Below are 15,789 nucleotides of genomic sequence, written 5' to 3' on the forward strand. Positions count from 1 at the left end.
CTTTCAAGGTAAGTAAAATAAGTATGACACCTCAAAGAGCCTAATTCAACTGTTCCCACGGTTCATTCTCTGTAACTTCAACATTTATTGCTTACCGAGAAGCAGTCAATAACTGGTTCTACTGCAATTTGGTAGACACGTATCCACGCTTCATGTCATATGAACAAACGAAGGCTCTATATATACAGATATTATAGGGGCTGGAGATACATAGCTCAGTTGATTAAACCATCTGGTGTGTGAAAGGCTGAGTTTGAACCCGAATACCTGTCCACCCCACCACTGAAAACAAGACAGAAGCACGACATTTCACACAGCAATACTTTTAGCCTCAATTGTACCTGACTTTACTTGTGATATTGTACTTAACACATACAAGGGTTGCTGGAGAATTAAAAAAAAAAAAAAAAAGGACATTTCAATTTATTTATTATTTATTTATTATTCAATTTATTTAATGTGTGCACATGCATGCTTACATATGCCACAGTGCAAGAGTGTAGCCAGAGGACAACTTACAATAATTCTTTCTTTCCACCAAGTAGGCCCTGAGGAATGTGAGCTATGAACAGCCCATCAGACTAGGCAGCAAGTCTGAGCAGCCTCACACTCCCTCCCCTCAACCCCACAGATTAGCTTTGAAGTACTTAGAATACTATTTAAATGTTAATGACAATGATTAATTTATTTGACCTGTTTATGGACATGCACAGTAAGAGTAAGTGATTTGCAAAGTAGTTTCCTTTTGATTAATCGTTAATTATTTAATACTTTTAATTATTTTTTTTTCTAGAAAGTTATTTTGTTGCATGTGTTGTACTTGGTTATGTATCTGTGCACTACCTATGTGCCTGGTGCTTGTGAGGTCAGAGGGTTTTGGAGCCCTACAACCTAAATTCTGGCTGGTTGTAAGTAGATATGTTGATCCTGGGACTCAAACTCAGGTTCCTCTGCAAGAACAATACATGTTTGTAACTGCTGAGCCATCTCAACAGCTTTATGTGTTTCTATGTGTGTGACCTGAGTACATATGGTGATTTGAACATATATGCTATTACATGTATAAGGTCGGAAGACAACTTTTAGAAATCAGCTCTCTCCTTTACACAGCTTCTGGGCATCAAATTCAAGTCATCGGACTTTGAAGGCAAGCACCATTATTCATAAAGCAACCTGGAGGAGGGCCACTTAAAAAAAATAATAAAGTATTTCTCTCTTTGCAGTATAAATACATGCCTGATTAGTACCAAACTGTTACTTAAAAATTTTTCTGATTCCCCCATCCCCCCAAGCTTATTCATCACTATGCTTGTCCCTTTCACTGTTCTACCCATATCAACAAAGGAAAAGAAGTGAGAATAATGTATTTGCAAAGATTCATTTTCAGTTCTGGGAACAATGTTAATATATATATAAAAAAAAGAATTAAGTGTCAGTGCTAAATTCAAAATGGCTTAAGCAACAGGACACCCCACTGTCCCTTTTCTTTTGTGTTGCTCTACTGTGGCCAAGTACAATTCTCAATTACTACTGTAGAATCCAGTAAAACATCAATCCCTAAATTTAAAATGCCTAATTAAACTATAATGTTTTATAGGACTGATACTGTAGATGACTCAAGAAAAATTACTTTAAACCTTGGTCATTCCGATATATGTATCAGATATAAATGTGTGTGTGTATGTGTGTGTATTTATATTTGGTAGGTTTTGTTTTGCTTGTTGAGACAAGTTCTCATATGGTTCAGGCCAGCCTCGAACTCAGCAGTCAAATACAACTCTGAACTTACCATCTCCCTGCCTCTACCTCTGAACTTACCGTTTTCCTGCCCCTATACTTCCCATGTGTTGTATCACGGGTACGCACCACCATATTAGCTTCTGAAATCCCATCTTTAGAAAAAGCTTTGTTCTTATAGAACCAAAAGAGAATGTTTTATTACTTGTACATTGTCAAAATTTACTGGGAGACAAGAAGCTTAAAAAATAGTTATTGTGTAAATGTGTATGCAGGATGTTGAGTGTGAGCGTGTGTCTGTACGCGTGTACACACACACACACACACACACACACACACACATCTGAGGACAAGTTTGTGGAGTCAGTTCTCCTTTCCACCTTTATGTGGGTTCTGAGGACTGAACTCCCATGTCTCGAGGTTTTAAAGTAGTTTTAACTGCTCAACCATCTTGCCAAGAGGAAATATTTCCTAACATTATATTTAGAAAACTAATAAGACAGTTATCTCTTTATCTATGGTCTTACTAATTTTAGTGACTTGTCTATGGTCAATTATAATCAGAAAATATTAAATGGAAAGGCACACAAATAAGCAATTCATACATCTTAAACTGAATGCTGTTTGCAATAGTATGATTAAAATCTAGAGCTGAGGGCTGGAGAGATGGCTCAGTGGTTAAGAGCACTGACTGCTCTTCTAGAGGTCTTAAGTTCAATTCCCAGCAACCACATGGTGGCTCACAACCATCTGTAATGTGAAATGACGCTCTCTTCTGGTGTGTTTCAAGACAGCTACAGTATGCTCACATTAAATAAATAAATAATATTTAAAAAAAAAAAATCTAGAGCTGCCCTGCCCTCTCTGGCCTGCATTGTCAATCATCCATTCTAAATCCACTTCCTGTCCATGATTTACTTATTAGATGAGCTGTTACTGATACAGCACCACTGTGTATAAATGGCTGTTAAGTCATTACACTAACAAAAACAGCAGGGGGAATGATGCTGGCATTCAACCACAACAAACAGAAGCCTTACTGAAAAGGTGAAAGTTCTGGAACTGAGGAGAGATGGGATGGGGAATACTGCTTGGTTGTACAGCACCTTTTTAGGATCCACAGGGTCTCAGGTTTATAGACAATCTCTCACAATCTCTCCCTGGGTTTGGGGGTAAGAGCATGCTGAGGCTGCAGCTACTTAGACAGATGGTGGAGAATTTGTTGCTATCTACTATGCTCAACAATAAACATTTGCCTAATTTATTAGCACTTTATCCCAGGTATGCAAGAGTAGGAAAAACATGACATATATGCTCTCTGAGGTTTCAAGCATCCTGGGGGCCTTAAGGAATCTCCAGAAATCTTTCCAAGGGTACTGAGGGACTATTATATTAATAATAAAACCAGACAAACTCAAGTAATATATACTCTTAATTACATTAAAACATGCATTCAACTAAGATTCATGAATTAAAAGAAAAAAATTGCCGGGTGGTGGTGGTGCACACCTTTAATCCCAGCACTTAAGGAGGGAGAGGCAGGAGTATTATTTCTGAGTTCAAGGACAGTCTGGTCTACAGAGTGAGTTCCAGGATAGCCAGGACTACACAGAGAAACCCTGTCTTGAAAAACCAAATAAATAAATAAATAAATAAATAAAATAAAAAAATTAAACCTGCTATACATGAGCTTCCTTCCTGCCTTCTTTCCTTTATTTATTTAGAAAAATCATGTCAGTTGAGATGGCTCAGTAGGTTAAAAAGCACTTGCTACCAAGCTTGATGATCTGAGTTTGCTCCCTAGAATGCACAGAGAGAGGAGGGAACTGACTCACAGATTTTGTCCTCGGACTGCTGTACACACACTATAAATGTGCATACACACTAAATAAAGTATGAAAAAAATCATTCTCTGCTATGTCTTCTCATAACTCCAATTTTGGAAAAACAGGGCATATGCTAAAAATTTCCATTTTAAAATAAATCAGCAAGATGGCTTCTTAAATTACAAGCCCTGCAGATCCCCAAAAGATGAAGCAGAAAGAAGTTTCATCAGTTCACACAATTAAAGTGGGGGACAAAAACAAAACAAACAGAAAGAAAACAACCAAAGGCAACCTTTTCATTATAGAAGCCAAGACAAAAACGAAAAGGCTGAAGGTTAAACTGAAGCAGCTAGTCCTGCCAAACACTTAGATCTGAACAAAGGGTAAACTTAACATTTCCATAATACTTACAGCAAGCTGTTTGGGTAGGTTTTCTGCAATACGGCTCAATAATGACTTGGACGGTTTTTCTGAGCACAGCAAAACAAGGTTGACATTTCTGTCTCCTCTGAGAAGTAATCCTTTTGCCAACACTCCTACTCGCAACACCCCTTTCAGAGCTCTGTAGCAAAATCAACTTATATTAAAATACAATATTTCTCAAGTAGAACTGTAATTTCCTCCAAATGGTAATAGTAAACTAAATGACTTTTGCACAATTAAAATTTTCTTCAACTACACCGACAGACTATATGCCATTTAAATAAATATACATTAAAATAAACAAACAAACAAACAAACAAACAAACAAATGGTGGATAGAAGGCTCAGTGGTTAATTAACAGTGATTGTTCCTGAGGAAGAGGGTTTCAAATCCCAGTATCCACATATCAATCTGTATTCTGCAAACACTGGAAACTCCAGCTCCATGTGACTGATGCTCTCTTCTGGTTTCCATAGACACACATATGCACATACTCTCATAGACACAAATAAAAATAAATCTCTTTTAAAATCAAGGTCTAAGCTTGTATAGGGACAAATATTGTCTATCTCACAGAATCTCACTAGAGCACAGTCTGGTTTCAAAATTGTTACCTTCTTGCTTCTGCTTCCTGTGTGCTAGGTTTTACGTATGGGCCCAAACACCTAGCCCCTTGTGTTTTATTTTACACGTCAAAATTGTAAGAGAAATGTTAATACAAAAGATATTCCCAAAAGGGAAAGAGAAAAATTAGAATATCATAATGAAATATAACATGAAATATGTTAAAGCTTGGCTATTTTATGCTTTATGGTCAATGTTTTTAAAAGTCACTGAAATACAGACAAATGAGCGACAGATGGAACATAAGTAAAACCAGGAAAGAACAGCTAGATAAAATTGAAAAGTTTAGGGCTGCTTTGAAGTCTGAATGTTTTTTTTGTAATAACTTTAGTATGTTTTAAAAATCAACAATAAAAATTGGTGGTAGTAGAAATGTACACTACTCATTTTAGCAAAAATACAAGTATATTTAACATGTGTGGACTAATACCAATTTCCCCCTCAACTTTTATTTATATGTATAGGGCTGCCACATGTATTCAGAGGTCACTGGATCTCCTGGAGCTAGAGTTACTACTGATTGTGAGCTGTTTGATGCGGGTGTTAGGAACCAAATGAACCCAGGTATTCTAGAACTAGAGCCGCAAGCATCCTTAAGGGCTGAGCCATCTTACCAGTCCCTAATGTTTACCATAACATTTCCACATAAAGGAAATGAGCATTTTGCAAACACACCTGTCTTTACCGCCCTCTTTCTTATCATCTCCCTCTTTGTTCTTGCTCTTCTCATGTTCAGATAAACTGTCTGAAACAAGTTTTAAAGCACGTTCAGTGATAGAAACAATTTTCTGAACTGCTTGTAACTCTTCTTCAGTTGGATAAATAGTTGCATGCTTTGTCATTACATATCGGTCATCAGACGAGTCAGGGCGACGTAAGGGCTAGAGAGAGAGAGAGATAAGGTTATTTTTCTGAATAAAAGAAAATTATAAAATTTCAATTACATAGTTGCTAGCTTTACAGTAAGAAAGACAGTTAAGCAAACTGTCCACTTAAATTTTTTTCAATAAAATGAAAGCTTGAGCATCTGTCCCTAAAGCAAAAGTGTTATACACACACATATATAAATACATGTGTGTATATATGTGTATTTATATATAAAACCTAAAACTATGAAAATGCTTTTAAAAGTTTGTAGTGCTATACTCAAAAATAAAACAAATGCTAGTGCTCTACTACTGATGAGTTTCCTCTCCTTGTAAATGCTTTCTAGTATCTGAAACTCACCTTGCTTTCATTAACAGTAATAAATTTACATACAATTGCTCAGACACTGTAATGACAAATGAGAAAGAATAGGTAACAGAGTTACCTCTAATATTAAAAGTTCTTTCCACTTGAAGGAAAAATAAAGATAAGGACATTAGCCTTAAGAATCTTTAAGAGAAGGACTGAAAATATAATCAAGATGAAAACTGATGACATTATTAAATCTAAAAATTCAGCTCATAAAACATCATCTAATGTTGAAGGAGGCTTACATTTTTATCCCTTATCTAAGCAAAGCAGATACTCACTGCAGGACCCTGTGGCTGGGGAGGCATGCCTGGTCGAACTCCCAAAAGACCTAATGGGCCAGGAGGACCATGAGGATAGCCTCCATCAGGCATTCGTCGGCGATCATCCCAGTGATGCTGTTCTTCCTCCATTCTTCTCCAGTACATGTCTTCTTCATAACGTCTAATGCATAAAAACAAGCAACCCCCAACAGCTTAAGAACTTTCATCCACAACTACATAAAAACCTATTCTAAAAAAAAGTAATCAGTACAGCAATGACTCATCAGAAGCAGGTGCTTGCACCAGACTGATGCCCTGAGTTCCATCCCTGGAATCCAAATGAAAGGAGAGAACAGATGCCCTGAAAGTTGCCCTTTGACCTCTGTTCATGAACAGTGGCACATATGCCTGTAACCATTGTTATACTGGCACATAAACACACAAAATAAAAAAAATGTGACTAAAAAAGTCCACCCAAATAACTTTAGTACTTTTACCCTATTTCCATTATTTAATTTTCATTGAGAAGTAAACTAAGTAAAAACGAGAGGCAATGAGAAAAGGAGAAAATTCCATACCTCAAGAACAAACTGTAACAGAAAACATTATTTAAGGTAATGATTGTAAAATCAAATGCCTACAACTGAGGATGCCCAACTGATGATGTATATGCAAGAACCACTTCATACACAGTATGTTCTGGTATTTATTTCATGTCCTTAAAGAAATGAACTCACTTCTTGCATATTTTTCTTTTTGTCTTTAAAAACAATTTTCTGTGTACATGTACATGTTTGTGAGCATGACAGAGTGTGTGCATATGCCACAGTGTCCATATGCAGGTCAGAGGACGACCTTTAGTATTGGACCCCTTTCCATCGTGAGACATCTTGTTGTGTGTTTTGCTGTGGCACATGCCAGGTTAGCTTGCCCACAGGTTCCCGAGAATTCTCCAGTCTCTAGCTCCCACTACAAACATGGGATTATAGATATGAACCATCAGGTCCAGCTTATACATGTTCTGGGGATTCAATTTGTATAATAAGTACTTTAACCAAAGCCCCATTTTCTCAGCCTGAATTCTGATTTCTTTTTTAAAAACAGTAAAGTTCTCCATTTATGATATAGGTAGTACAAAATATTTTCTCTGCTACAAAGACTTTGTGGTAAATGGAATTGTGGTTGCAACCGACAATTTCATTGTTAGGGAAATACAAGGGCAATAGCAAATTATAACAAAAGTAGAAAACATATCTTTGGCTAGAGATGTCTGTGATTCAGGTCCTAAAAAGTGTTGCCAAAAGGAATAAAGGCTGTACTGCTAAAGACATCCAATTGTGAAAGCTCATGGCTATTGGTTCAGTAAAAATCACTCTGTATATAAAACACTTAATAGTGCTTGCTTTGGCAGTACATATACTAAAATTAGAACAATAGAGAAGATTAGCACAGCCCTTGTGCAAGACGACAGGCAAACTTATGAAGCATTCCATAGAGAACAACACTTAAGAGTTCAGAGGATTGGGTGTCTACCACATAGCCTCTCCACTAGTTAGCAGTTTCAGAACTGATTTCTGTTCTGCCTTGATTCTAACTTTTACTTTTAATTTCAATAGCTCTCTCAAAGGAATCCATGTAGCAATAAGACTGTTCTAATAAATCTGTTTAAAATAATAATAATAATAATAATAGGTATGTATTTATTAATTGCCACTGTAAAAAAATGACCAATATTTCAGGTAGGGAATAAACAGCATATTTTAATTTTAGGTCATCTGAGGACTGGTAGAATACTTCTATGTTACTTGCGCCTTTAGAAAAAGATACATAAGAATTAAAAAAAAACAGCTCAAAACATCTAGAAAATCACATTTAGTTCAGTGTTCTGTTTGTTACTGTTAAAACTGTTTACATAATATAAGGGCATGAATTTTAATGATTCTCTATAAACTCATGCTCAGCACCTGAAAACATTTCCAAGTACCAAACATGATCTAGTCATAGAATTTCTAATATATTACAAAAGCACAAATTGAAAAAATATATTTTTACTATACATAAGAATGATGTTACCTATCATTAAAACCTAAAAAGGGCATATAATAAAAGTATAAATAAGTAGCTTTATAATAAAGTATTTTAGAAGATTTTAAGTTCTAAGCCAGTTTGGGTTATGCAAAAGCCATGAAGAGATATTTTTTTTTAAAAAAAAACCATACAGGCTTTGTAAACACACACATCAATATAATAATAAAAAAATCTTAAAAAAAAATTGTAGGTGTATATACCTGAAATACCAGTGTTGGGGGGGTGTTTGTGAAGACAGAATAATAGGGACTTGCTGGCCACCAAGTTTAGTTCTTGGTTGTGAGAGATCTGCCTCAAGGAAATGTGTCAGAGACTGCTGGCCTCTATACACATCTATCTACACAGCACACACTCTCATTCTTTCTCCTCAGCTTACAAACACTGAAATTCAAAGAAGTCAGATAAAAAAGACCACTGTATATACGATTTAATCATTTAAAACTGATTTAATTTCTAAAATCTATAGAATTTATAAAAAAGGCTCCATGGTGCTGAGACTGGACAGGAAACATGGAAGACATTGGGAACGACTGTTAATGGGATTGTAATTTTTTTTTTTTAAAGGAGTAAAATATCCCAAAACTGATGGTGGCAACTGCTTTACAACTTGGTGTATATACCAATATCTTGTAATTCAATTATTCAGTTTAAGAGTTTTTGCTGGTTCTAGTCATCAAAGTATGATCTTTCTTCAGATACTACATGTGCTTGTTTGTGTTAGGAATATGTGCACATTTGAGTTCAGGATCCAGAACAGGGCACTGGATTCCCTGGAGCTGGCATTACAGGCGTTTGTCAATCACCTGATGTCTTGGAAACCAAATTTAAGTGATAATAGTGGCATGTGCTCTTAAACCCTGAGCCACCTGTACAATCCCAATTTCTTCATATACTTAATATATAATGCCTTTTACCACTTTTCTCATGGAGACAGATGGAGTCTTGTTGTAGCCCTGAACTCCCATTACTTTGTTGGGATTAAAAGTGTGAGCTACCACCACAAAATCCTTACTACCAGGGTAACAATCAAATATACATATACTTAGCATTCTAATATCTATCTTTCTTGATTTGGATCTTAGTGAACATTGAAAGCACATAAAGTAAGTAAATCTGAACATAGAAGCCATATTTACAGATAAGGTTATTTAAAAAAAAAAAGTGTAAGAACCACTTACTGTAGAGCTACAAGTAAAAACATACCTTATTTCCATCCGCCAGCGTTCCTCCTCTTCTCGTCTCCGCCAATATTCCTCCTTCTGCATTTGCTTTCTCATTTTCTCTTCTTGAATTTTTCTTGCACGAATACTGGGCTTCACTTCTACTTGCAAATCTGGATTTACTTTTTTCTGTTAACACCGATAATACATTTTTAAAAAGGAGCAGGCGCCTTCAACAAACATTCATTAAAAGCAACTTACTTTTGTGTTGATGGTCTGTGCATGTGTAGCATGTGTGGAGCTCAGAGGATACTTGGATAAGTAAGTTTTCTCCTTTCACCATGGATCCCAGGGATCACTTTCAGGTTTACCTGCCCCAGACCATTTTTAATCACGGTTTTACAGTCTCTCACCAGAGGCTTAAATTTACAAATTTCATGTCGTAGATATGTGTTGGTTTCTTGTTTTTACTTGTGAGACATGGTCCCATGTAACCCATGCTGGCTTCAAAATGGATTTGTAAATGATGACGACCTTAAACTGTTCTGTCTCCCTCTACCCAAAGTGAAATGATGAGATTATAGATACTGTCTATCACACCCAGTATTTGCAGTGCTAGGGATGCAACCCAGGGCCTGAGCATGCCAGCTTATTTAGCAGTCTACAGACTAAGGTATATACTCAGTTGTGTGTGTGTGTGTGTGTGTGTGTGTGTGTGTGTGTGAGAGAGAGAGAGAGAGAGAGAGAGAGAGAGAGAGAGAGAGAGAGAGAAGAGAGAAGAGAGAGAGGGGAGAGAAGAGAAGAGAGAGAAGTTGACCTTGAACTTGTAAAAACTTCCTACTGGTGAGTACAACCTGTAGAATTAGGTTGAATCAGAGAAAATATTTATTATAGTCTTAATTATTCATGTTCAAGAACATATAAAAACTATGTAACCTAGTGCTGACTTTAACAGGAAACTATGAAATCCTGGGAGGACCTTACCTTTTAATTGTTAAATAGATGATTGTAAGTGTATGTCTTAAAGGGTTTACTACTTAATCCAGCTGGAGCCAGATATGAGTGATTCCAGTTACATGAATGACATATTCCCATCCTATGTTTAAAAATAAAACCGCACACCCACTCTACCAGCCCATACTTTAATAACTTTAACATGCTAATACCTGAAGGTAGGCAATGATGAATTCCTAGTATAAAATAAATGAAGAGATTTTCCAGTGCTAGCTCCAAATTAATTTCACTGAGAATGTACCACCATAAAAGAGGCAGGTGGAAGGTAGTGCTTGTGCACACCTTTAAGCCCAGCACCTGGGAGGCAGAAGGAGGTGGATCTTGAGTTCTAGGCCAGCTTGGTCTACAGAATGAGTTCTTGGACAGCCAGTGCTACACAGAAAAATCCTGCCTCAGAAAACCAAAGGAAGGAAGGAGGTAGGTGAAGTGATATTTTTTACATCTAACATGAATCAACTATCATTACACAACTTCTTGATCCAAGCAATATATTAGTTTTGCCATATTCCACTTTTGCCAGTTACACTACAACTAGAGTCATACTACTATTCTATCAAAGTGAATGTATCAATGTGACATGCAAATTTAGAATGGGAGATCACACACTAGGTGAGTTGTGGTTAGATACAGAGAAGGCGCTATTTGTTTTACAAAAGGACAACTCAAAGGCTGAAGAGACAGCTGGTTCAGAGGCTAAGAGTATTGGCTGTTCTTCCAGAAAAACCTTGATTTGATTCTCAGTACTGTAACTGATTCCCAGTCTGTAACTCCAGTTCCAGGAAATCTAATGCTTTCTTCTGACCTTTCTGGGCAACAGGCAAACATCAGACACACAAATATGCATGCACGAAGAACACCCATATGCATAAAATAATAAAAATGTATGTTAAAAGACTTAAAAGGACAATAGTTCAATAGTTAGCATTTACTTACTTTATACTGAAGTCTATGTCTTCGTCCTTTTAGGTGCATCTCTTTAGCATTGGGGTCATTAAAGCTGCATTCACATAATTTACAATGGAAGCGAATGACTTTGCCTTCATCATTTCGTACCTTGGTGTGGAAAAATAGAACCTTTGATCCAATTGAAAGTAATCTTTGAAACACTGTCTCAGTACTGTAGCCCTGGCTGGCCTATGTAGACCAGTCTGGCTTTGAACTGACATAGATCTACTATCTTTGCTTCTTGACTGCCCAGACCTAATTTTTCTAAAAAGGACAGAAACTGGGACTGCGATGACTATCAGCATATTCTTGCCTTTGTAAAGTATCTTTTACTTCAATACCTGTCTGAAAGTATTTGGATTTCTTTATGAAGTATTTCTATTAATTCTTTGGCCACTTCATACACAATATATTCTGTTCATATCTCATCTACTATTCATTCCCATCTTTGCCAACTCTTCTCCCCCAAATAAGCTGCTTTTATAATTTCATGTCTTTTTGTTTTGTGATCTACCAAATTAAACTGGGCTACCTACATGAACAGATCTATGGATTTATCTAAAGGAGCATGGGCTATGTGCCAGTGTCTATATCACTGAAGATAATGACTTCTCATTCCTTCTCAGCAGTCAGCAAATGTCAACAGATCTGCAAGAAGTAGTTTGGCTCTATGAGGACCAGCACCATCCATGACTGAATGTTTACTGGTTCCATTTTAAGCTGATCTTCTATGAGTCGACCATGCCTCTCTAATATAGTTAGATGTCTTAAATTCACAAAAGTTACTGACACCTGCTTCTTAGAGATGAGAATGATTTTAAAACACAACTTTGATATGCAAATTTCTCAAAGTTCAAGACTTTCATGCACATGAAATCAAATCAAGATGCAGGCTTTTTTCCTAACTGCACAATGAAAAAAAAAAACCTGATTCAGATGTTACTATTAAGTTCAAATTGTGCTATTAATAAATTAGAATCAAATTGTCTAAACGAATCCAAGTCATTAGAAATAAAGGTGTTTGAGAACACATTTTAAAAGAGGTGACCAGGGCTGGAGAGATGGCTCAGAGGTTAAAAGCACTGACTGCTTTTCCAGAGGTCTTGAGTACAAGTCCCAGCAACCATATGGTGGCTCCCAACCATCTGTAATGGGATCTGATGCCCTCTTCTGGTGTGTCTGAAGACAGCTACAGTATACTCATATATATAAAATAATTAAAATCTTAAAAAAGTGACCAAATCTTACCTTTATAAGAGATAGTAATTTACAAATTACTGTGTACCTTCATAAACAAAAACCTCAATATATAATATAATCTTTTTTTTTTTTTTGGTTTTTCGAGACAGGGTTTCTCTGTGTAGCCGTGGCTGTCCTGGAACTCACTCTCCAACTCAGAAATCCGCCTGCCTCTGCCTCCCAAGTGCTGGGATTAAAGGCGTGCGCCACCACTGCCCGGCTAATGTAATCTCTTGATAGACAAATTATGGAACAGTCAGTTACCAAAACCACTCAATAAATATGCTACTCAATCAATTTTATCTAATCACCACAAGTTTGCTGGGCAAATACTCCAATTTCATAGACCTACATTAGTCCTTGCAGTGTGACACTACACTACACTACACTACGATCCTTCGTGTTTGAGTTTCGGAGCACTGATTACTCAGATCACTACCTCTTCAACATAATCGTGTCCCACGGGCTGCACGTCACTCTGCAAAGCAGCAAGGGAGGCAGGTGTGACTGGCTCTGACACCACGTCTTGCTTTACTTCTGGAATCTGCACAGCAGAGGCAGCAGGAGTATTTTTAACACCATCAGTTCCTTTTAAGTCTTCACTTTTATTTCCTGTTGACTGTAGCTTATTTCCACCTACAAAAGCAAAATTATAGTAATTTTATCATTGTATAAATGTATAAACCCATTAAGATGAAACACAAAAAGCTATCTTTATTACTTCTGGCTAAACTTTATGCAAAGTAGGTAACCCATTTTGGTTCTCAACTGAACAGAAAGAACATGAAAAGTGATTAACTAATCCATGCTTATACTGATGCCGAACTCTCTAAACTGATTAATAATAAATAGTTTTTATCTACTCACACCTCTCTGCAGTGTTTTTTCCATCTCTGACATGGGCAGTATCAGGCTGTAGACAAGCCTAATCGGATATTCACTATGTAGGCCAGGTTGGCCTAAAAATTCTGCCAGTTCTCTACCTCCCAAATGCTGGAATTCTAGCCGTGTGTCACCATAGTGGAGTTTATGTGGGGGTGGGGGTTGAACCCAGGGCTTTATATACATGCTAGGCAAGCATCAATGGAGCTACATATCCAGTCTGTGTTGACCATAACCACATGTCAGGTTTTCCTCTCTCCTACCACATGGATAACAGGGACTGAACTTGAACCATCAGGCTTGGTATGTATCTTTTATCCACTGTGGTCTTTCCAGCTTGGATTTGTTTATATTCTAAATTGAAAATGTGAATAACCTCAAAAACGGAAAAAGAAAACAAAAAACTCATTATAAATCACTGCTTTCACTTTAACCAATTAAATTTAACACTATTCAAGGGAATAACATACTGTCAATAATCTATTCTTAAACCTCAAGTAGCTACAGAAAAAATAAGACAATTATACAAATATAGAAAACTGTCAAATAACAACTTTAGCAAAATTGAACTAAAAAGTATAAGACAATGTAACTGTGATGAGCTGCTCATAATTTAAAGGAAGACACAAGCACTTATAATATCCTGTGCTAAGTAGGAACTGAATATTTTAAGAATGAAGCAAAACAGTCACAAGCCTTTACCTCATCTGGTAGAAGTGACTTCACAAAGGGTATATATATCATTTGAACTGTGCTTTGAGAGAAGACTATTGAGAATGAACAGTCAAGATACAAGAGAGAATAATGTCTAAACAGAAAGTACAGCATGTATACAAGAGTGTGACAGCATGAAATTAAAGACTGCAGTACACTGAAGAAAGTCAGTAATTTAGCATCAGCTACTCCCCAGGTAGAGCTGACATGAAGGTAAGAAGGGAAGTCCAAGTCAGTTACAAAGGCTTCTATGACATAGTCATAAACAGACTTTATCCTACATATAAAGGCTGGCCAATGGAGACTTTAAAAGAGAAGGCACACTAACAAGGACACAGATTATGTTGAAGAGACTGAATACAGGAAAGGTACTGTACAGATGATAAGAAAATAGCAATAGGGAGGACCCAGTTAAAAAGAAGAAATAGTGTTAGTGAAGCTGTTCCTTAAACAAGGGAAAAGTCAGTTATTTTTATGAGTATTTTGTAGTATTCCTATAATGGGACACAATAGGAAGGGGATATCTATTAGATGATTAGCAAGCAACAAAATATGATTCTCAAAGTCAGGTGGGATCCTGATTTTGCCAGATTTTTATAGTTGCATACACTAGAATGCATTAAACTGTCTAGGAATGCTGCTGCATACAGAGATGAGACACAGAACCCTAATTTTAGGAATAATGCCATTTAACAAAAACATAGGTAGAGAATCAGTAAGACTCCCCACCGCCCCAAAAGGATGGATGGACTCATATGCTAGAAACTAAGATTCACTTCAGGTTTAAGGTATAACAGTCAATTATGTCACGTTTAAAAACAAACTGACCAGTGGAACTGGCGGGGCTGGTTTTTTTTTTTTTTTTTTTTTTTTTAATTTGTTTATTTGTTTTGTTATGTTTCTGAAACAGTTTCTCTCATATTAGCTTATGCTGGCCTGGAAACAAAAGCAGGCTGGTCTTAAACTTTCTGCAATCCTTCTGATTTAGCCTCCCAAGTATTGATACTATAGGTATGAGATATGCTTGGCTCTAAGTAATTAGGTATCTGGTGAGTTTTGCAATAGGTTTCAGAAAAGGGTAGTAGTGTATTTATTGTTGAGGAAGCACAGAAGCAGAGAACAGAGGCTGCTTAGTAGTACAGTGTTTGCCTGGCATATATAAGGCTCTGAGTTCAATAGCCAGCAACACAGTGGAGAAGAAAAACCACTCTGACAGGAGAACACCAAAAAAACCAATCTTTAGTACTTGCCAACAAAGTTTATTTTGGGTGTAGATGTTTTCTTGGCAGCCATATTGGCAGGCACCGCTGCTACTTTAGTGTTGGATGTGCTAGTTAGAGACGAGTTTCCTGTGGTTGAAAGACCTTTCACTGAAGAACTTGCGATTGATGACGTGCTCAGAGTACAATTGCTTGCTCCAATACTTGAAGGAGAGGCAGTTGGTTTGGAAGCAGATACAGCTGTTGAAGAAGTAGCTTGGCTAACAACATTTGGTTCCGTTGAAGGAATAGGTTTACCAAGTTTTGTGTGTAATTTAACCACCTACAAAACAAAAAGCACACCTGTCAGGAAACTCAAATGTGTTGTTTTATAAAAAGTTTGTCTGAGTAAGACTATAAAATGAAAATCAAAACTTA

General features: G+C 36.7%; 1 protein-coding gene and 1 non-coding gene across 8 annotated transcripts in view; one reads left to right on the plus strand and one right to left on the minus strand.

The window, feature by feature from the left end:
- The window catches only part of Zfr (zinc finger RNA binding protein), a 67,972-nt gene that overhangs the window by 18,606 nt on the left and 33,577 nt on the right, over positions 1-15,789 (minus strand). For 5 of the 7 annotated variants that reach the window (XR_004608737.2, XM_034523306.2, XM_034523305.2 and 2 more), the window contains 7 exons: positions 15,403-15,694; positions 12,996-13,192; positions 11,306-11,425; positions 9,402-9,547; positions 6,129-6,291; positions 5,287-5,492; positions 3,975-4,125 (listed from right to left, as the gene is read on the minus strand). Coding sequence is in view for 6 of the 7 variants with exons in the window: in XM_034523306.2 (XP_034379197.1) it covers positions 3,975-4,125; positions 5,287-5,492; positions 6,129-6,291; positions 9,402-9,547; positions 11,306-11,425; positions 12,996-13,192; positions 15,403-15,694 (1,275 nt within the window). In the remaining variant the exon portion in view is untranslated. The remainder of the gene's footprint in view (positions 1-3,974; positions 4,126-5,286; positions 5,493-6,128; positions 6,292-9,401; positions 9,548-11,305; positions 11,426-12,995; positions 13,193-15,402; positions 15,695-15,789) is intronic. The other 2 variants (XM_034523308.2, XM_076916424.1) reach the window with 1 other exon arrangement.
- LOC117724073 (U6 spliceosomal RNA) lies at positions 7,506-7,609 on the plus strand. The gene has a single exon (XR_004608762.1). It is a non-coding gene; the product is annotated as a U6 spliceosomal RNA (small nuclear RNA).

This window comes from Arvicanthis niloticus, chromosome 19 (genome assembly GCF_011762505.2).
Source record: "Arvicanthis niloticus isolate mArvNil1 chromosome 19, mArvNil1.pat.X, whole genome shotgun sequence".
NCBI classification, from domain to species: domain Eukaryota; kingdom Metazoa; phylum Chordata; class Mammalia; order Rodentia; family Muridae; genus Arvicanthis; species Arvicanthis niloticus.